At 33.8% G+C, this 22,242-nt stretch overlaps 1 protein-coding gene across 8 annotated transcripts in view; it reads right to left on the bottom strand.

Annotated features, from left to right (window-relative positions):
* The window catches only part of LOC105259444 (cyclic nucleotide-gated cation channel alpha-3), a 154,536-nt gene that overhangs the window by 51,758 nt on the left and 80,536 nt on the right, over positions 1 to 22,242 (bottom strand). For 6 of the 8 annotated variants that reach the window (XM_011271376.2, XM_020030045.2, XM_011271381.2 and 3 more), the window contains 6 exons: positions 20,016 to 20,284; positions 18,478 to 18,716; positions 17,635 to 17,849; positions 16,597 to 16,852; positions 14,819 to 15,073; positions 13,205 to 13,335 (listed from right to left, as the gene is read on the bottom strand). In XM_011271376.2, coding sequence (XP_011269678.1) covers positions 13,205 to 13,335; positions 14,819 to 15,073; positions 16,597 to 16,852; positions 17,635 to 17,849; positions 18,478 to 18,716; positions 20,016 to 20,284 — 1,365 coding nt within the window. The remainder of the gene's footprint in view (positions 1 to 13,204; positions 13,336 to 14,818; positions 15,074 to 16,596; positions 16,853 to 17,634; positions 17,850 to 18,477; positions 18,717 to 20,015; positions 20,285 to 22,242) is intronic. The other 2 variants (XM_011271379.2, XM_011271383.2) reach the window with 2 other exon arrangements.

Raw genomic sequence — 22,242 nt, 5'->3', positions numbered from 1 at the left:
TGATAATAATAATTTTTGTTTTTGTTTAAATTATGACCAATTTCAGTGATATTCAGAGAGATATTCAGGGAGATATTTTATTTATTATATGAAATTTATATACTTTGGACTTCTCTCTCTCTCTCTCTCTCTCTCTCTCTCTCTCTCTCTCTCAGTTCTTATACCGATTATAATGCTCCAATTTCGAAATTTATTAAACTAATGTGATCTATAAACTAATGTATCATTCGGTTTAAGCATGATATAGAATTAGACTATGACATTTAGCATTAATTGAGGACAGCTCATACGTTAGTCTGTATGAGGATTCTATTGCAAGCATAACATTATTGCGATTTGTATAATGAACGAGTTACAAATTACTTTCCCTTTACTAGAAATTCTATAATAGAAAGTAGAGTTGCACAGGAATATAATCTCGTTTTATTCGTTAATTGATGCAATTTGATTTGCGTTTGCGAATGTTCAAAGTTAACGAGTCGCAGCTTTGTGCATATAACAGAAATGTAATGAGTCGAGACACGTTGGAATACTCCAATGATCGAATGATCGAAATTATCGTCGACCGATGTAAAACACGGGCGCACGCGTTGCGCGACCACAATCGATTAATCGTTAATTAATTAACTATTACCATTTTGACCACCTGGATGGAATAATGCGTGAGATAACCGTCACGGCTTTGCGTTTGTAACGATCCGATTGGTCATCCTCCCAAATGTTAGTTAAATTTAACATTTCACTCGATGCGAGTATTGATTCGCTAAGAAGCATATTTTCATTATAATTATAGTATTTTTGTTACAATTATATGATTAATTTTGTTGATTAACGACGTATTTTTAACAATGGAACAGGATTAAATTATTACTCGAGCAAATGAAATAGAAATATGAAAATATAATTTAATATTACTTCCATATCCGATTTGTACTGTAATTATAATAATACTTATTATGATCAAATTTACGTATTTTACAAATTTTCATATTTTATATCAAAGGCAATCATAGATCATTTGTACAATATGCATCAATTTTACGCGTTTAATAAAATATAAATTATTCATTACAATTACTTGATTTATTACAATTAGTAAATTATATACGCAGAGAAATTATATCTTGTTTCAGAGATAATAATAGCAGCTCTCATAATCGTCCTCGCAAGAAGAGATCACGTAGAATATTCGCGTTACCGTTGATTAAATTGCATACTGTACAATATCCAGCTTTTATTTTAATCAGGCAGAGTAATTAGTGCCCTATCTCATTTATATATAAATATATTTCATGGAAGTTTTATAATAAAAATGTTCCTGTTCCGCTTTATAAAATGTACCATTCTTTTATTTGGTAAAATCTTGTTTTATATCAAAGAAAAGGCTAACATGTGCATTCATTTAGTTAGAAGCTTTGTGAATGTCGATATTCCGTGGCCTCGTTAGTATTATAAAAAAAATACCTTTATTCGTTAGTATTATTAAAAAAAATTAAATAAAATACCAATTACTCTACAACTAATTGAACTCTAATGCCTGTTAATCAACGTAAATTATATAATTTATATAATTTAAACAACTGTAATTTGCTGGACCTCTCTAAATAAAAAAAAAAAAAACTTTAAAGACGACAAGGACATATATACATATATATAAAAACACATACATATGCGTCTGTCAACGTCCGTGCTAATTCAACTTTGCACATGTCTATTTCCGTCCATCGCGCTCAACGAGAACAATATCGGTCGCGTCAATCGACATTTCACCGTAAACGGGTGGCGCTTTCGGTAACTGATGAGAAACACGTCGTCGTGTTTATAATTCGTACAAAGTGCGGCCACCGTGAAACGAAACGCGCCGAAGCGAGCGTACGAAAATCCGATACAATTAACGCGCGCGATGAGTTTTAACGTCGTTTTCCGGCCGGCCGGTCGGCCACGTGATTAACGTACCGCGCAATTTGGAGCAATGCATTATCCTTAAGTACACGCTCGGGGAACACCCTCGACAATGCGACGACGACACGATTTTACGAAATTAACGCGCGCTGTGCCATTCGGATTGCGCGATGAACGAGCTGCTCTTCAATTAAGCGGTACTTGTCACTCGCTAACGGTACTTCGAGTGTCTCGCTGCCTTTACATAAGAGAGATATCCCCTTCCTCCCCTTTCTCCCCTTCCTTGAGTGATAAATGCTCCGATGCAAAGTATTTGTCTTAAAGCATCTTCTTCGACGATATCGTAAACTTTTGATAAACGATGCTTTACTAATAATGTATTTATTATTATATTTCTATGATAAAATATAATCTAAAATATGTAAGAGTATATCTGTTTATTTATCGATAGTTTGGACATTTTTGTTTTCAAATTTCTCTTAATCGCGCCTTTAATAAGATAAAATCGATTAGCATATTTAATGGACAGAAACGATCAGTCCATCGACGCTGATTATGTATATTCGTATTTACATATCGAAGGAATTAACGAGAGAATGAAGAGTCGTGGGGTCGCACAAAGGAATATTCATAAACAGGACGTTGTATCACGGTCGAGCAATAAATGTTGAATTATCAGGCGACACGGTGCCGGGAATATCTCGGGACCCAAATGCGACAGCACGGTTTGGGAGATACTGCTCGCCACGCGATACTCCGCGCTCTGTCGCATCTCAGGTCCTATTAATGTGTAGCGAGCAGCTCCGGGATAATATCGTCTGCCGCGTTCTCACCCCTCGACTATCCCTGCGACGAACGTGAAAGCGCTCGAGGCAATGTACATGCGTCGTTTATGTCCAGCTATCTCGCAATGAGATGTCGATTCGAGTTTATCGATATATATATGCATGGACAATTGTCACATATTTTGAAAATATCTCGCGATATCGATGTGAATCCCTTCGGCAAAATAATTAATTTAACAATTAATAAATGTTTTTTAACAATCAATAAATAGCTAACAGAAATTATAATGATTTTTTATATCATCTTTAATATCTCCTTTGGGAATAAATTGAATATTCATTGAATAGATTATCTCGAAAACGGAAGAAAAATAGTAAGTGTCAGTAAAAAAGCTCGCTATAAATTTTAAATAAAGATTTCGATAGTTCCATACTATCATTTTTTATTAATTTCCATTTTATAATCCTTACGATCATACTTCCCCGTAGGAGAGGTATTTCCATTACGCAGTCAGAATGTTAGCTAAATTCTTTATAAATGCTACGTGCTTAGTAATTGCAACTTTGTGCAACAGCTTTGCCGGGGCGAATCCAATAAAGCCGCGTTGCTGTGGGTAGACAGTCGGTGGCTTAACGATTACGAAGTATCGGCTACGTGCTCTTAAGCCGATGTAATGACACTGCAACATTGCAGAAGGTTGTCGCAGCAGGTTGTGGCGGGGAGGAGGGGGGTGTGCGCTCTGTGGTTGTCATATATTATTCAGACGCGTGAACCAGTTTGCACACCGTGTGGCAAACGATCGTTACGCTCTCGTAAAACCGCCTCCTCCACCAATTCCGCCCTCTAACTTTTTTCACAATCCGATATGTCAAAGCCAACGATTGGGCTCATCCCCTTTGACTTAGACTGTAGACAGCGGTGTAATTTATTCCTAGCGAAACATAGTATTCGCCGTCATCCTCGTCATGTAATTCGCCAACTTTTGCAACATGTGTCGTTTCGATCTAGACGGAACGTCGCGAATCGCAATATAATCACAGGAGACGAGAGGAGAAAAAGGAAGGGGAGTTGATCGAACGAAGTTATTTTCTTCATCGTCTCTCCACCGTAGTAATTGATTTTTTTTTTACACAAGTTGTTTCTTTTAACGGAGGAAAACCGGCGGAAATCTAGTTATCAGCACAAGATGAAAATGTAATTTGGGACGAAACTTTTAGCGAGAATGTAATATCTTCTGAAAACCGTTTTCCGCTTTTTCCAAAAAGGACTGTCAACTGACCAAATAGAGTCAGCCGATTAACGGGTACAATGTAATTTGAAACATTCACTTTGCACACGTCAGTCACTCACTTTAGCAAGCCAGAAACGTTAAGTTCATGTGTACCGTTGCTAAACACGATCATAGAAGAGTATTTTATTGTTTGCTAGAAAAGGATTCTTTATGTAATTCATTTATGGATTATTTTTTCGCGTATAAAAGAAAAAGGAATTTCTCGTCAGATTACGCAAAAATTCGTTGGACGTAATAAAATATCAGAATTATTTTCGCGGGCGGAATGAAATGTTTGAGAAAAAAAATTCTTCCTTCCCTCTTGACGAGAACCGATTTAACCTTTACTTCAATCTCCTTCGCATCCTTCGAGTATCTCCGTGCTATAAATGACAGCTTTCAAGGCTTTTGCACTTCACACAAAAACTTTATGCTTTTGCGTTGTAGCTTGGACTTTTACGTGGGCTCTCAAGGGTAATAAATGACGATGATCTCAATTCTTCGCGTTCGATATATATTAATTACTCACAGCAGGATGAACCGACGGCACAATTACCGAGCTTTCGCAGCTTCAGCTCCGGCCTAAAAGGGTTAGATCTATAGCATCATTAATTACTCCCTTGGTGGAACGCGTATTTAATGACGAAGTTAATTACATCTCTTCACGGTGTCGGTGCAAGATATCTGACCGCGTGATTCATACTAAAATTTTAACATGCATGTAATATCACGTGCTGCCAGTATCTGTCTTCTCGCCTCATCTTTATCGAGCCGAGGGAAGTTTTTGCAGGGAAATAAAATAGTAACGCAAACTAATAATCGATTAACATCCAAATTTTATCATCATTTCATATTTCACAACATAATATAATTAATTAGCTTGCATTCTTTTAATAATACAATATTTATCTAATTAGTTTATGTTTTTATCGTGTTATTATTTATTTGTATATTAAAAAATATACGTGTAAATTACGTTGTTACACTACGCAAAAAAATGCAAATTGTTTAGAATCGAGGTAATTTCGCGAATTGTGACAATTGTGTGACATTTTAAAGCTTTGAAATCAAATTCAGAATATTTAGTACAAAGTTTTCTTCCGCGGTTGGCCTCAAACGTGACGCATATGCGCACATGTTCCGTGTAACGTTTCAAAGCTTATAATTTAAACTAAAGCTGTATTCATGCCGGGGAAGTACTATATGCTAACCTATCGAATAACCGCAACCATAATTGTGCGGCTCACGTTTGGCGCTCGCCTTGTTACGGCGCCTGTAACCATCATATTTCCAACTCGCGACGCTTGTTCGACGTAATTCGCATAAATCGATCGTGTCACATTTGTTAGTTACCGTCCCGACGCTGCCATTTATGACATTATGAATACGAGCCGTTGACAAAGGAAAATTTTTCCGCTTTTTTGCACGTTAAAAATATGTTCCCAAATATTTGGTATATTTTCTTTGAAAACTTTGCAAAATCTCCTCTAAGATTCTACAAGTGCGCTGCAACTTTTCCCCCATAAGTTCTTCGATAAACTTACTAAAGCGAGTGTATCTAGTAAATGTATAGATAGCCATGTATAGCTTATATACCTGTATATGTGCACAAGATGCTTGTAGCTGCTTCATAAAGCGCATCCTAATATAACTACGTAGATGCTTGTCGATAGTTTATTTTAATAAAGAGATTTTTTCGTGTGCGCACATATGTGTTTCAAAACAGTTTTAAAAATACGTCAACAGAGCTACATAAGCGCATTTATAAAATCGTATTGGCTTTTCTGTAGTTAGTATCTTTTATCGAAATAAAGACTTCATATACATGTGGATATAAAATGATTTGTATTACAAATTATCTTGAAGTAAAAAAATTATTTTCAATTTTTACGATTCAAATAATAAATAGCAAAATAAATAATTATACGATAAATTATTACTATTCTATTTTCGAATAATAGCAAATAATATGTAATATTCAACTTATAAAGTAAAAATAGAAAGCGAAGGGTAGAAACTCATACACACATTTTTTAAATCGATATTAAATCCGGTGTAATTAGGAAAACTAAATTACGGTTTCAAACTTGTGGGAGGGAATGATTTGAAGTATCGTTCGAGCAGAAAACTCTCTTTTGATTTAGAAGCGCGGGAGGATACACGAGCCTTCTGCTCGAAGTGCACGAAATTTAGTTTCAAAGCTTATACTTTGATCTAATGCTGCGCGTCCATCCTTAGGCAATGAGGCTGAGTAACGGCCGAAATTGCAACGTCAAAATTACTGGTTTAATGTATCAGAACACGACTGACGTAATTAAGAAAATTGATGTTGCTCTTGGTAGCTCGCAAAATACTTCGGCTAAATTATGCCGCGTATGTCGGATGAACTTTGAGCTTCGCGTTCAACAGCTTTGATAATCGTGTAATACACGAAGAAAGTTTCTAAACTCTGTATTCTCACCTCAATGTATGAAAGAAATTAATCTTCACACGAAACCGAGTAGGTAGCGTATCTAATAACGTTTTGACGATAATGTCTGAATTAATTGGAGCGCAAAATTCGGCGTAAATGACGGCTTCCTTGGTACATTTACTATTGTAATAGAATAGCATGATCTAAAAGTAAAATTAATATTGATTTGTACGACGGTCAAACAATTATATGCTATGGGTCAACATACCATCAAAATTCCTCTTAAGTAGATTTACCCGTCTCTCGATTTACCCTATCCGGCTAATTTCATAAAATCAACGTAAGCCTGTCCCTCGTTTTCCATGTGGTTCCGCGTTTTACTTCGGGGCTGCCGGTCTGCCATCCAATTATCTTAACTAATCTCGGAGAGAGGCCGGCAGTAGCTAAGTAATTTACAGTGATACTTTTTGCTCTTACTGCGTACAATATGCACGCGATGATTTATGTTAAATTCCCTTTTACATTAACGAGGATTAACGATCATAACCATATTCATTTCCCTCCAATTCTCTCTCTTTATATTTTATCGAAGTAAAATTTGTGAGTGTATTGTAATGAAACTTAAAATAGGAGATGTGTATTTTTCAAATGATTGCTACAATCAATTTATAAATTTATACATATATTTTTGAGAAATTTAAAAATAAAATAAATTAAACGCAACTTATTATTTTCATTAATATATATTGTTTTATTATTCACGATTTTTTGTTTGTTATTGCTTTGTTATTCATAATTTTTTATTTCGTTCGTGCATATAAATATGCATGAATTTACAGACTGATTTTTATATATTGTAGAAAATATATGTTTGGTATAATTTAATTTTTGCATAATCATTTTTATAGATTACATACGTATACTTATACAGACATAAATTCACAATAAATTTTATCGAAACTTTCAATAAAAGTTCCAATTATTTAAACTTTATAAAAAATTCAAATAGATAAAATTATCTAAACTTATATTTTGTTAATATCTTATTTAAAAAACATAATATATATTTTACACATACACACACATTTCCTATTTTATATTTCAAAATAAATAGAACAAGTTTCAATTTCGTTTAATCAACTGTTGCTATTCGTAATGAGAATTGTAACATATGTGTGGAGTTCTCAGTGTGCGCGAAACGGAACAAAGCGACTATTGGATGATCTACAGAGAGAATTAAGCACATGTATGTGCTGATGTAATGTATGCTCTGTAGATAGATAGTCGCGATTTCTCTCAGGTAATGCGTCGCAAATGCAACAGCATATGTAAGTAGACATGCATAATATCTAAAAATGGTACTTTTAAGTCGCCTCTATAAAAAATACAAATTTAAGAATGAGAACTCAAATATTAAATTTGTAATTTTAATGTTATATGTATCGCATAATAGCTCCACAATCTAATCGTGTAAAAAAAGAAACGATGAAAATTTACTACATTAATGCATATATTCACTGCTAATCCACTTAAAGAATTTTGTTTACATCTTGTTAACTTTATTCGAACTCGTCAAACGCTGGCAAATTTATATAGCTTTTGTTTCTTTTTCTTGTAGATTTTTTCCTTTTGCCTTACATAAGTATTTCGAGACAAGGAAGTTGCAGGAAGAGAATCGATAAACGTGCTTTACAAGTTTTAAACACGCTCTTTTCGTACGATTATCCATGTTCGCATTAATGAGAGTTCGCCATGCATCATTATTTTCAATTAACTCTCAACATGCTGATGAACTATTTAACGACAGGCAATTAAAAGTGAGCTCCGCGGCGACATGGTCGGCTAAAATCACGAGAGTTTTGATAGTCAGTAGGGATTGACAATATTCGTGCAGGCAGTATCTAAATCGTCGCGAGTATCCGTAAACTTTTGTGAACTCACCGACGTATAACCGCTTAATGATGGCCAATTGTAAAGAGAAGCGTGGCAAATACATTCTGTCGTAGTTTTGGCAAATTAGAAAACTTTTCGAATAACCGTAGCTGCTTTCAGAGATAAATTGTTGACAGCGCATTTACACCGTCGGCGCTGTAAATAGAGCTTGATGAATTATTTTCGCAAGCTCTTTCTCACTCACGAAGCACGTCACTTCTTCTTCGTTAAGAATACTGTATGCCATATAGCGAGAATTAATTTAATTTTACGCATATCTATTTATTAACAGGCTGTTTTGATAATATCTTACCACATAAATATGTTATATATTTTTATTGCATATTATTAATGTGTTTTTATTTTTTTTTTACGGACCGAATAATTTGTTTTGTTTCTATTTTATAGGCAATCTAATAAATCTACAATTATTATACAGCAAGTGCGCCAAGACAATAACGATTTGCTGTGCATAACGAGATATCGCGTAGCTAAAGGCGAATGCGAGTGCGAAATTAGAAGAAATTCTATTGCGTTTCATATTTAATCACCGACGTTCCCGCCGGAAGCAGTTTAATTCCGCGGGGAAAATTGTAAAAGTAAAGAGCGCCGGGGGTCATTACCATCCCATCGTCCTGTATTTTATATTTCCGTGAATTCTGTGGGGAATACTATAAATGTAATTTATAATATTAATTTTCATTTCGCAATTTCGTTTTACATCGCAAATAAAAATCCCTTCTAAAGTGCAAGAATACGTAGGGAGGACGTACGTAAGAAGATTTGATAATGCTAATATCGCTTTATTTATTTTTATAGTGATTTGTCAGAAATTTATGCCAAATTACATCCTCCTCTTTTGAAATTCGATTGCAATTTCCTTCTTCATGTTTTAATGCACCGATTGAACTCATAAAAGTAGTTTCTAAACTTTTATCGTACATTTCCATTATTTCTTATATACCAGAAAACTATTTTTATGATCTTTTTCCTAGGTATTAGTAACTTTCTTTTGACGAGAATATGTGGTCCATATAAGAAAAATTGTTAGATTAATACATGAATATCGGTAAATTCAATACCACTGTCAATTACGTTGATCGATTTGACTTGGCATAAATTTAAAGTCTTAAGAATATAATTTACGTATATTTCCCTTTTTTCTTAAAGCTTTTTAAGGAAATCCTATTTTTCGTTTTTAGACTTACTCTATATGAGACAATATTAAGAAAATAAAATTATCGTATAAGCATGCAATTGAAAAATAATCCGTTTGACAAAACTATTAAAAATTTTATATCCAATGAATTTAAAAATTTAGAGAAGCAAAATAATAATTACTTGTCAGTTGAAAATCAACATACATATGGATCTCTCGCGAAATTATTAAATTAACTTCGTATTAGGATCGTACGGGAAATTAATCAATATTGACATCTTATCGGCAATGTAAATAGGTCAAATTATACATGTAAATCTGTAACAATTTAATTTAAATTTGTATCATGTTAAATAACAATTTTTTAAAGATATTAGATATGTATTTATGTCTATGATTGTTACAGTTTTATTAAGTATTTTTAATCAATAATAAAAGATGTTTTTTATATATTTATCAACTTTAGTACTTTTAATCAATAATAAAAGGTGTTTTTGTGTATTTAGCAACATTGATTACACAGAAAGTTATATGTTTTCTTTTCGCTTGCCTTTACTTATTTGTAATGCAACACTGTGAGTTATTGACGTTGCAATAATAAACAACGTTGCAATAAGTAATAATATTTATCGATAGACAGGTAATTATCGAATATACAATTTCTTTACAAATTGTTATTGTTTCACGGCATTTTATCCACTTTGTCACCACGATGATTCAAAGTACAATGAAAATGCAATTTACTTTTTCTCTCGCATAGAAAAATTTAATTTTTCTTTATGAGACGACGATTGACATTTCTATTAAATTTTGTAATATTAAGAAATAAGAAATCATGATGTTGCAATGAGATTTTATATATGTTTTCATTCTGTAGTAATATAATTTTTCGTATTAAGGCTATTATTATATTTAACATCGATATATCTATATTAAAGAGAAATAAATATATATCATATTATATTTTTCAATCGTAAATTTTCATTAAATTGTTACATTATTATATTAAATAAATTTTTCATAGATAAAGAAATAACGTAAGCGCGTAATCCGCCTTCTCAAAAAATCCCAAAGAAATCCCGTTATTAAACATCGATCGCGTTTTCCTTGCTGTACGAGGATCAAGAGATTTACAAATCTTCGAAAAAAGTAATCTTCTTAAAGTAAGATGAAGAAGCCATAATTGTGACAAATACTATTTTCATGACTTTTATCATTCGTTATCCAGATATCTATGTAAAAGAAGTGATATTTTCTCAAAAAAAAAGGAAAAAAAACAAAGTATTATTTTAAACCGAATCTATTAGAAAAAAACATAAATATGAAATGCATTAGTATACTTTAGTAGTATATAATAAATAAAATAAATATTAATTAATATACCAAATTCAGTTTCATTAAATGTTTTACTTTGAGGATGAAAAATCCAGATGGACGCTCATTTTCTCACGATTAAATAGAAGATATAAAGCCATAAAATGATATTGCAAAATATCTTACTAAATATTATATCCTATGCTTTACGGTAATCGAGCAACGTTGTAAGAAGCTTATCTATACAATGAAAGAATATCTCGGCTATATCTTTCACAGTTCTGACGTGTGATAAAATGCCAGAGGAAGTTACAAGCCTCGACGGTTATTGTTGTAACAGGATGTGTCGTGCTTAGCGGAACGAAAGACGCGTTAATCGCGTTAATCGCGAGGGAGTGCTCGCTTAAATTCGATTAACGTTAACTCTGCGAACGCCATTTATACGCTACCTGCATACGTTCAGTTATATCGTAAATTTCACAATAAATAATCGATTGGGGCTTTCATTATTAATTTGCGAATAATATATATGTTCCATTGATTTATATTTATAAATCAATCATCAATCTGACGTCTCATTTTTTTGCATTTTAATTTGTACAAAAAATAAATATACTGCAATATAACACAAATACAATCTAATATACTATATAATAATATCTGAGAGAATAGAATTGCAATATTCACAATTCCAGTGTAGTAATCATTTTCTAATAAATTAATTATTACAATCATGTCTAAATAGAAACAAGCATGTTTACGCTTATACATTTAAGAAAGAATCATGAGAAAAATATGAAGGAAGGACAGCGCGCAAAAAATGTCAACAGATTAAAAGATACAAATGAAAAAAAAACGCGAATACTCTCGGATCGTCATTACACCGAGCGTGCATTCGCTTTTATGCCAAAAATGCACCGAATCGCGCATTTTGCGGAAAGCAGCGCGCAGAGAGTGCTCCGGTGAGTCGTGAAATAACGAAGGTATAAGGGCGGAAATGCAAACGCAGCGAAACTGCGATGCGACGCAATTAAAACGGGTCTCGGACGCGGAACGAAGTGTCCATTTCCTGCTCAGCGTTAATTGAAAATGCAGTTATTTATCATGACCCTTCGCGCGATGGAACGGCACGGAAGGGCCGAAAGGACGAAGTCCTTCGGTGGCGATTTGCCAAGGCAAAATAATTCGAACGACTTGAAACGCGCGGCGAAGGGATGAAGCTACACACATATATATATATATTTCAAAAGAAAAAAAAACTGTATTATATGAAAATTTCAATTGCGAAAACTTAAGTTATTTACGTTATTGTTTCACATTTATGTTAAAGATGTAATATTTTTGTTTTATAAATATAAGTGAAAAATTTTCACATAAATTTTTAAATTCATCTCTTAATTTATATTTAATATAATGACATAGGTATTGTTTTTCTATAGGAATTGTTTTTCATGCAATTCTAGCCGTACCTCTCGTATCAAGTTAGCTCGTAGAATTTAGAAATAGAAACTGGATTAAGACGCGTAATAATGCCAGTCATATTTTGCGCTCTAATTCATCTTATTCGAGTACTTTAGATTATAAATATTTAACAAATTAATCGAACGAATGCATTCCGATTCATCTTTTCGTTTAGTATATATAAATATTTAATTCACTATTCGACTGATTGCGTTCCGACTCGCTTTTTTATTCGATATATATAAATATTACATTTAAGCGTGAGTCCAAGAAGCAGATTTTGGATATTCACTGTAAGTCAACCGCTCCTCGGGCGATCGGGACGAAATTTAAACGGTAGTGCCGCGAAATAGTGTAGAATTTTATGCAAAAAGAACGAAATCGCTATCGCGTCCGGAAGTCGAGATATAAATTGGCCGTTTTTCGTCTGCGCGCGGACGGTCGAAATCGTGCACGATGCCGCGCATGTTGCCTGCCTCTCTCGCGCGATATTCACTGTACCGCGGCGAATAAAATGGCAAACCGAATGCAATCATTCGATTAATTCGTTAAATATTTATATATATAAATTTTAGATGAGTAATTGCAGCCGTCGTGCAAACGTAGCATATGAACTTAGCGAACTATCGTGCGACTTGTTTTACGTGTCGAATAAAAATCATAAATCTCGTTTCGCGCGCCGTAAAGCGTATCACGTGTGCCGAATTATTTACAGTCACGACTCAGGAGATGAATATCTTCGTGAATTTTTTTTTGCTTCTTCGATACGGCAGAGTCGGAATAAAATTTCATAAAATACGATCATAATTCGAAGAGCGTTCTAATAAAATTCGACGTTGCTTGTGACTTAAAAAAAGAAACGATGGCAGATCTTACTTTGCTTTCGAATAAATTTCGCTCGGAAAGTTAAAGTACGGCTAGTGAGCTAATGTAAAAAGTGCATGCGAGGAATTTGAACCTGACTCACCCTGAAACTCCTTCCGCGCCGCGCTGACGGAAGTGACGATGTTTGCGACGTGACCCAGCACCGTTGCAAATAACAGCAGACCGAAGAACAGCTGACCAATCACAAAGAGATATTCGCCTTTACTCCTCGGTCTGAAAAGGAAAACAGAATATTTATTAACGTTTTCCGATTAATGTGTGCGTCTTTATCATTTTCACACAAATAATTTTTAAGTAAAATTATCATTTTACGCAAATATTTTGAAATATATACTATTGTGAGCATAGAGTGGAATAATACATTCCTTTAACAATGCAATAAAATGGCATTTTATATCTTCATTAATTATTTATTCACCGTAGATATTGTTGTTTCGAAGCAAGTACGAAATGAGCTGTGTACAAATGGAAATTTTTTGTTCATTAAATACATTGAAATGTCGCCAATATTTTCTTTCTCTTTTATGTAAATAATTTTAATGTTCCTTTATTTTAAGTGCGCCAACAAAAATATCAATTTATTTACCCGTATCATATCGATGTTTTTTATTTTCCTGTTTGTACGATTCTTGTTTGATTCCGACCAATTAATATAAGATATAATGAGTTTGAGTTTTTATGTTACACCAATAAATATGTATAAATATCCAATAAATATCGACACAATTAAAATACATCGCAGACTGCGAATATAAAATATGACAAATTTAGAAATGACGTATGTAAAATTAAAATAAATGTTATTAAAAAGAATTATGATATATTTTCAATGTTGTATTGCAGAATCTAAATAAAATTCAAAAATTCATCAATTTGATTACCGTTTAATTGTTTATTTCTCTAGCGATTTGATCTGTTTTTTTTTTATTTTCAATGGACAGATATTTTTCGGATACATATTGTCATCGATTTTTGTAAAAGCAATATACTTTACGAGGTATAGGTATTGCAGCGTTAAAACGAAACAGCGATGATTTGTCTATTATTTTTTATTAAAAACTGAACTCGAAACATCATTGCATGAATATGAAAATATGCGCGAAATGTTATATTTAATGATTCTAAATTTTCGTGGGAACCTCACGCTAGGAGTAGAAATATGGCATGAAAAAGGAAAAAAAATATTGTTACTCTAACAGTCTCGTGGCTGTGTGCTTCATACATTTTTACTACAATCCATATGCATATCGATTTGAGAATAATGCATATCATAATAGCGTAAAAGTTACTCCCGTGGGTTTCAACAATGTTTTTTCGGGAAAAAAGTATTCTGGGATTTATATAAAAACCGGTGAAAGATTATCATGTCAAATTGATGCACAATATGTTTTCCGAAATGGCTAACATAACGAAATTTTCTTTGTTTCCATGTATAACACAAAACAAATTTAATATATATCATGTTGTATATTTTATACGCAATGGAATAAATTTTGTTGCGTTAGAACAGTATGAATAAAAGAAATTTATTTAAATAAAAACTCTCTTAAATATTAAACATTTACATATGCGAGCATCATTTTCATGAAGTCCTCCATGCAAAAAATTGATCTGATTATATCAATGTATAATATAGTAAATTCTCATTCAAATTTGTATGTGCAACATGGGGACGTGTAAATAAATAAATAAATACCTGGGCAGATCACCGATGGTTGTTAGGGCAAGAGTACACCAGTAGTAGCTCTGCAGATATTGCTTGACAACGTCTGCCGTCTCGGAGTCGCTGAACACCCAGTTTTTACTGCCGAAGCCGTTGTTCTTATAAATAATGTGATAGAGGCACCCGTTCCAGTGAAAGATCACCAGTAAATAATGTATCAAGGAGGTGGAGCGAAACAAATTCGGGTAGTTTGTGTGTCGCTCGGTTCTGTCCATGAACGCCCAGAACCTGCATCAGAGACGGAGAAAGCGGGTTGAGAAAATTGGTGAAAATTCCAGTGGTCGCGGTGCCATAAATTTCGAAATTCCTTTTAGAATGTTTCGCGGGGCGAAAATCACGTGGAGCAGCGCGCAACGAATATTCGTTCATTTTTAATCTTCATATGACAAAGAATCCAGTCATCAACAGGTTAAAATATGTATCTCTATCCTTTTTTTTCGTTATTTATTAGTTTCGAGTGCAGCCAGTTTCCGTCGTATTGACGCACGACTCGCGCAATTTCACGATTTATGGCGTAGCGCAATGCAGCGATTGGAGCGATTGCGATCAATGATTTATAGCATAAACTATGGAAGAACACTAAAAGAGAGAAAAACTCCGAAGCAAACAGTGCACAAGTTTCACTATTTTTAATTTTATTGAACACTTTTTAATTTTATTGAACACTTTGAATCTTGACGACTCTTAATCTAATATTCTCTCAATAAGATAAAGATTAAGTGAAATTATCGAAAGTAGATTTGTACTATTAAAGAAAAAATTATGTTATTAAATCTTCGATGTTATTTGTCGTAATTTTCTCTCTTCCTTCCTTTCTTCCGATTCTTTGTATCATTATTCTTCGTAAATACGTTCATATTAGACGCTCCATGTTCTACTGCCATCATTCATCACTAAATACGGTCATCTGATTCCGAGTTCTGTTTGCTTAATACATACATCGCGTCCATGTCGATGTTAGATGAGACACTCATTTAGGAATAAATGAGAACACGGACCTTCCGACTGGTGAGTCATTGTTTTCGACAAAATCAGATTTGACGGAGTTTGCCGATCAGTCATCGATACGTAATTCTCGTATGGAGGTAGAGGAATAGCAGTACTATTCTCTCTGTACTTTCTCCCACTACTGAGGAGCGATAACATTGAGACACAACATTTATTCATTGTGTATTTTTTGCGGTATTTCTAGATCGTCGATGTTTCTATCGGAATGTAAACATTCACCTGCGAAAGGTCAATATCGCGTTATTGTGACCTTACGCACGAACTTTCGTAATTCTTTTCAATCTCTTAATTTAAACAAGCCCCGGTGTTTTTCTCGAGCAGAAAAATCTAAATCTTCATACTTATAAAGCCGAAATCAATTATCGAGACGAAGCAAAAAATCGCAATAATGACCTCGCTCAGTTTCTTACCGATCGATATATCGTAATCATTGAAGATAAATTTTTCGCACGAGAATCTCTCATAATATAAAAGATACAGTTTTTAAAAAAATGTTTCAATTCGTTGCGCTCCACTTAATTTCTCGCCGAAAATCAATTTTTTTTAATATCATGCATCATGCATCAAACTTGTAATTTTTATGTTATAAAAAAACATTGGTATTATATATGAATATATAAATATAATATGAATAAAATATATTGCACACATCAAGCATCACGATAAATTTGCTATTTAAATTTATCGTTTAATTAAAATAACTTATTGTTAGTATAATTATTAGAGGATAAAATGGTAATTACCGGTAAATTTTTACGAGTCTAAAACTTCGCAGCATACTGTTAAATCCTATAGATAAGTATAAAAAGTCGAGGGGCAGCAGGCACAGGATGTCTATGTAAAACGTGGTGCTGTTCGTGTAGTGGTTTCTCAATTTCGTGGCGTCGGTTTGCAGCACACCGTCTTCCAAGTATCCCGTTCGAATGTGAAATATTATGTCGAGCACGTATAAAAAATCCGAGAAGTAGTCCAGGCAGAACCACACCCAACGAGTCTCTCCTGTATTCGCAAGCAAAATATGCCCATTTCAATATGAGCAACATATGTATTTGGAATCCATTTTTAATTATAAACAATTGATATAATTCTTTTCTAAAAATCAAAATATATATCTATTTTAAAATGTTTTTCTCTCTTAAAATCGTAAAAATTCCATATATTCTCGAAACATAAAATCTTTCCATTTTCAATCGCTTATAATTAATTATCAATCGAGAGTTATTGATATCTCCATATTGATTGCTGTTATTTTTAGTCTGGCTTTTTAAATTCGTGATTGGAAAAGGGCGACTTCTGCACAAGCGAAATATTTGCGTATTTTACGTATGGTTTTATAAATTATAGGTAGCGCTTGCTTTGATATTCAATTGAAGGAGATATTAAAATTGCGATCGTTTTAACAAAAATCTAATTTAATAAAATTCCTCAAAATTCTCGAACACGTAAAGTATTATTAAAAGCTATTCATTGAAAAATGCCTTTATATGAATAAATTAAAGCACGAATATTATAACGTAATTTAATAATTTCGTGCTTAAAGCATTTTATTTTTTATTAATATAGGAATTCGCAGAAATCTGTACATACAATAATCAATATAAAAATTAAATTTGTAAAGTATATCTCGCTTTCACGATTCAATAAATTTTGCAAGAAGATATACTAATATGCCTCTTGAAGTTTAAATCCTCAATTTCTCCGGATCTTGTGAAACGTACCCTGATAAAATATGAAATGTTCCTACGTGGGAAATGAAATAAATCATGAGCGCATGGACTAACCATTGATCTCCTGGAAGGCAAATCTATAGATGATCACCCAGAAGTTGTAAAGAAAGGCAAGGGAAACCACCATCGACCAATAATAACAGAGGCGTCCCGCAGGATCGAAGATGAAGGACCAATTCGGCGCGCCCGTGCGAAAACCCCTTGATCCAGGTTGCCCAGGAAAACCTCTGCTACCGCGTTGTTGTTGCTGTTGCTGCGCCGTGTATCTTCTAACACAATAATTCAGTGAATATGCACCGATTAATTGTTTTTATCTCCCTACGTAATTGTCCATTTTTTCGTTACTATTTGCACCGTACGTAAAAATTCACGTACCAATGTGAATGATTACGATATTGAAAGTATTGAAAGTAATGCTCACGGAAAAGATGCGTACAATTTTGTATATACTGTTTTAGTTTCGCTAAATTTAAAAAAAATGGTTTCCATTGTTTACGGAAATACTGTCTCGCAATTTTACATTGTTCTCGATGATTCTATATCCCCGGAAGATATTTCTAATTAAAGAAGGCTTTAGCGTTACAATTAAGCGTTCTTTAACAAAACGCAGGAGAAACGTCACCCAATAGTACTTCAAGAAGTCGCTTGAATATTTATGATCCTTCATTCAATACAGATTTCTTCGTTACATTCATTTTCTTGAATTTCCATTGTGGAAATGGCCTCCCATAAAGGAAGGAATTAGCATCAAATTGAATTTTTCCGTCAATATCCGTTTTCTTCGATATCGAGATACGAAAAAGAATAGTTATTGAGGATATATATAATTGATATTCCGCTGATAATTGAAATATTCCCTATCGATCGTTCGTGATTGCTTGCCAATAAAGCACTTACGTTTCGGTGCCGTTACAGCTGGCGTTGCTGAGATGATTGACCGACGCCGGTGTGTGCAGATGCGATTGGTCACGCGAAGACGTGAGCGCAACTGTATACGGCAGCTTGAATCTGCCCCTCAGGTGGTCCCTTCTTCTCGGCTTGCGGCTCAGATCGAGCTCGCTTGCACCCCGGTTCACGTATCCTCCTTGAAGCGAGTCACGTGACGAACTGAAGTATCGCTGCGACACAGAATATACCTGCACCAATTAGGATGCACGAAGTATCACGACGTTATCTCGTAGATATAGATCCAGATGGTGCGCGCATAAAAATGCTGCACGCGATCTACGTCTAGATTTTTCTCCCTGTCTTTTATACATACACAGATATACGGTATGAATACATTCGCGAGCATGTGAATGTGCAGCATAAATATATTGTAAAAATGTAAAACGTTATTTTTGAACTGAAAAGATTAACAACAAGTACAATTATCTTGTCATAATTACTTTCATTGGAAAATATTTTTCGCTGTTCTTCGCGAAAATGCTCAACAATGCCGGGTTGATTAATACATATATCCATCGTATTTTATTTAACTGTTAGCTCTATATATATATGTGGTAACTGCTTCGGTTGTTTTTCATATTTCGCGGAAATTCCGTAGCACATATTTTCCGCACCGGTTTATTCATGCAACATTCGAGCAACATGGCTAGCATCGAGGTATGGCTGCCATGCGGTTGTCACGCATACTGGACAGAGCGGATACTGCGAACGTTGTTATTCGCTCGCGAGATTGTTCTCGCAAATTTTTTTTCACGTCGAATAGTTCGTTGAATTAAGCGCGTCTGTCGTGGCCCGGATACGTGTATAACGCTTTTCGCGAAAATAGACACAATATAGTTACTTTGCTGTTATAATCTCGACTGATATATTAAACTGATAAAGGCTAAGTCAGACAAATTTTTCCTCTATTTTTTTTCATTTTTTTACTGTCTCTATTCTTTCTCATTTCGTCTATCTTATTTTTTTTACAGCGTCGGATATATAACAAATTTGTCCACAGTTATTGTGTCTTTCCAGGAATTTTTTTATAAAAGATAGAAATATTTAGTATTTATATAGAATTTACTTATTAGATTTTAAAATTAAATCTCTCAGTAACAATTTTTTAATGCTTTCTCGAAATTTTTTATTTAAAAGATTTATTCAAGAAGAGAAAATATGTGCAATAATGGCTATTTAAGAACATATTAAAAAGTCTGTACTTTTTGTAACAAAAAAAAGTTGAAATATGGAAAGCGAGAAGTAGTGTAGTGGAAGAAATATATTCTTTCCGCGATCTTTTCCAGTCAAATCCTCCAATTCTCTCAACGTAGATGAAATTGCAAAATTATTCGCTAAAAATCAGATTCGCGGAGAAAGATATTCGTAGACCAATATCGAGCGCCCAATGCGCGCGCGCAAAGTGTCCTCGCCAGGACATTTTCTCCCGACGAGTGTGGTAGTAAAAGGAATATTTTACCCACGTGAGATCGCGGACGGTAACCAACCTGCTGCTGCTGCTGGTGGTAGTAGTGGTGGGTAGGTGTGTGTCGGCCCATGAATTTACCGCTGACGAGGTCCAAGAGGCTCTGCCTTGAGGGTAAAACTCCCCTGGACACGTTCTCCGCGCTCTTGGTGTCATCCTCCTTCTCCCTGCCGCAACCCCCGGCTTGGCCTTCGCCAGTCCTTCCGCTCCTGACGTACTTTTCGCCCCCGCAGCTCAGAGCGGACGCGGAGCCGACGCTCAGACGATGTCTCACACCGCCACTGATGACGCCTGTAATATTAATGTAAGAAATTATGTATAAATGACAATTTCCTTTTTCAACTCTATGAAGATTTAGCTATGAAGATTTTAAATCAATCTATTAAGATTTATTAGTGTGACTTTCCAGTGTGACTTATTCTTTTTGTAAATATGCATAATTTCATGTAATATTTGTAATTTTCGCACTCATTTATCGGCATTCGATTAGAATCACATACATGAAAATATAGATTTTTAAATTTTGTTAATGAGATTAATTTCTTCATAATGCAAACATAATTAATTTTTTCAGAAACTTTTACAAATTCGTTTTCGGCGTAATTTTTTCAGAAACTTTTAAAAATTCGTTATGTAAAAATATCTTTGCTTATTGGTGCATATTCTATATAATAATGATACTGCATAATTACTCCATAAATAATTAGAGATATGAAGATACATAATACTCTTATATCTGTAATAATGTACGAGTATATTTACAGTATTTAAAGTGATATTTCTCTGCTCGGAAAAATAATAATATGAACATTCATGTGTCGGTACCACCTGTGGATATGATGACATTTATAATGTGAAAAAGATTCCGCCACGGTCGGATAAAATTTCCTGTCTAATGAGGTGCAGATAACGTATGATATTCATGAAAAGAAAAGCGAGACTGGTGTGCAAAATATAAGAAATAAAAAGCTCCTTTTCAAAGACTCGAGATTCTTTAGAGTCTGGATTTCAGTAAAAATATTATAATAGAGCTCTATGAAGATTTCAGTTTTTATAAAAAAAAATCATTAAACCTTATTCTTAACTCTCGTCGTAATGCATTTCCTTTTCCTTTTATCGTCCTCATATTATTTTGCATAATGCATAATGTATAAAAAATATTAGGCAAACAATAATAATAATAATACTCCGATTCGGTACTTGAATTCAACACTGCGATTGTCGTCGGAAATGAGAGGATAAATAAGCAAGTTTCGCGAGGAGATCGGACACCTTGGTATTATCTCTGTGCACTATGACACCTGCAATGCCAAAGACACTACAACGGGGCGAATCTCGCTTTCTTGCAGCACGAGATTACGGCTCATCCACTTTTGCTAGATAGTAACGAAGCGTGACATGATAAGGGGTACAAAATTCAAGCAGAGCAAACTCGCGTTTCGCTCCTGTCATCTTGCGAATCCGTTTAACTAGGAATAAGTTCCGGAGAGAAAAGTTATCGCGCATCCGCAGACAATTTTCTTTTTTCACAAATTAGAACATTAAGCGCGCGTTTAATTCTACTACGTATGTATAAAACCAGAAAAAGATATATATGAGTTTACTATATATACAAGAGGTATCTCATAATCTCCTTATATACTTTAATGGCGTGTTTTTCTAGAGATAAAATAAAGTAAAAAATTTTACAAAAATGTTGAGGCTCGAGATGAATCTTTATAAATGTGCATTTGTACAATTATATAATATCTATTATCATATAAAGAATGTTATAATTAGATGATTTAGTGATATCTATTCGCTATGAATACGAAGGAATTAATTTTGTTAATCAATATGAGAAATATAAAATTTTCTCCGTTTTTATTTTAATTTTAATTCTAATTTTAAATAATGGCATTTAATTTTAAATAATGGTTTTAATTTTAATTTTAATTCTTATTTTAAATAACGGCATTACAAAGTGAGATTGGGAGGGAGATTTATAAACAGACAATGGCAAAGAGACTTTGCCTCAAGCGAAAGAAAATAATGAGAAAGATGAGAAGAATAATTAAACAAATAATTAAGGCCACACGAAGAATACATGACGCGTTGTATAAAAGTAACGAAACTGTTAGTCCACTATTATTTTAGAAATGCCATAATGAGATTCCTGCTCTTTGAGTTTGTTTCGCAAATAATCTTGCGCGCGTGTCCGTCTTCCATTAAGACGTGGCGAAGAAAAAAGGATCGCAAGAAAATCTGCG

This window comes from Camponotus floridanus, unplaced genomic scaffold, assembly GCF_003227725.1.
Source record: "Camponotus floridanus strain SB8 unplaced genomic scaffold, Cflo_v7.5 scaffold6, whole genome shotgun sequence".
Classification (NCBI taxonomy): domain Eukaryota; kingdom Metazoa; phylum Arthropoda; class Insecta; order Hymenoptera; family Formicidae; genus Camponotus; species Camponotus floridanus.
This window is presented reverse-complemented; position numbering and strand designations above follow the sequence as displayed.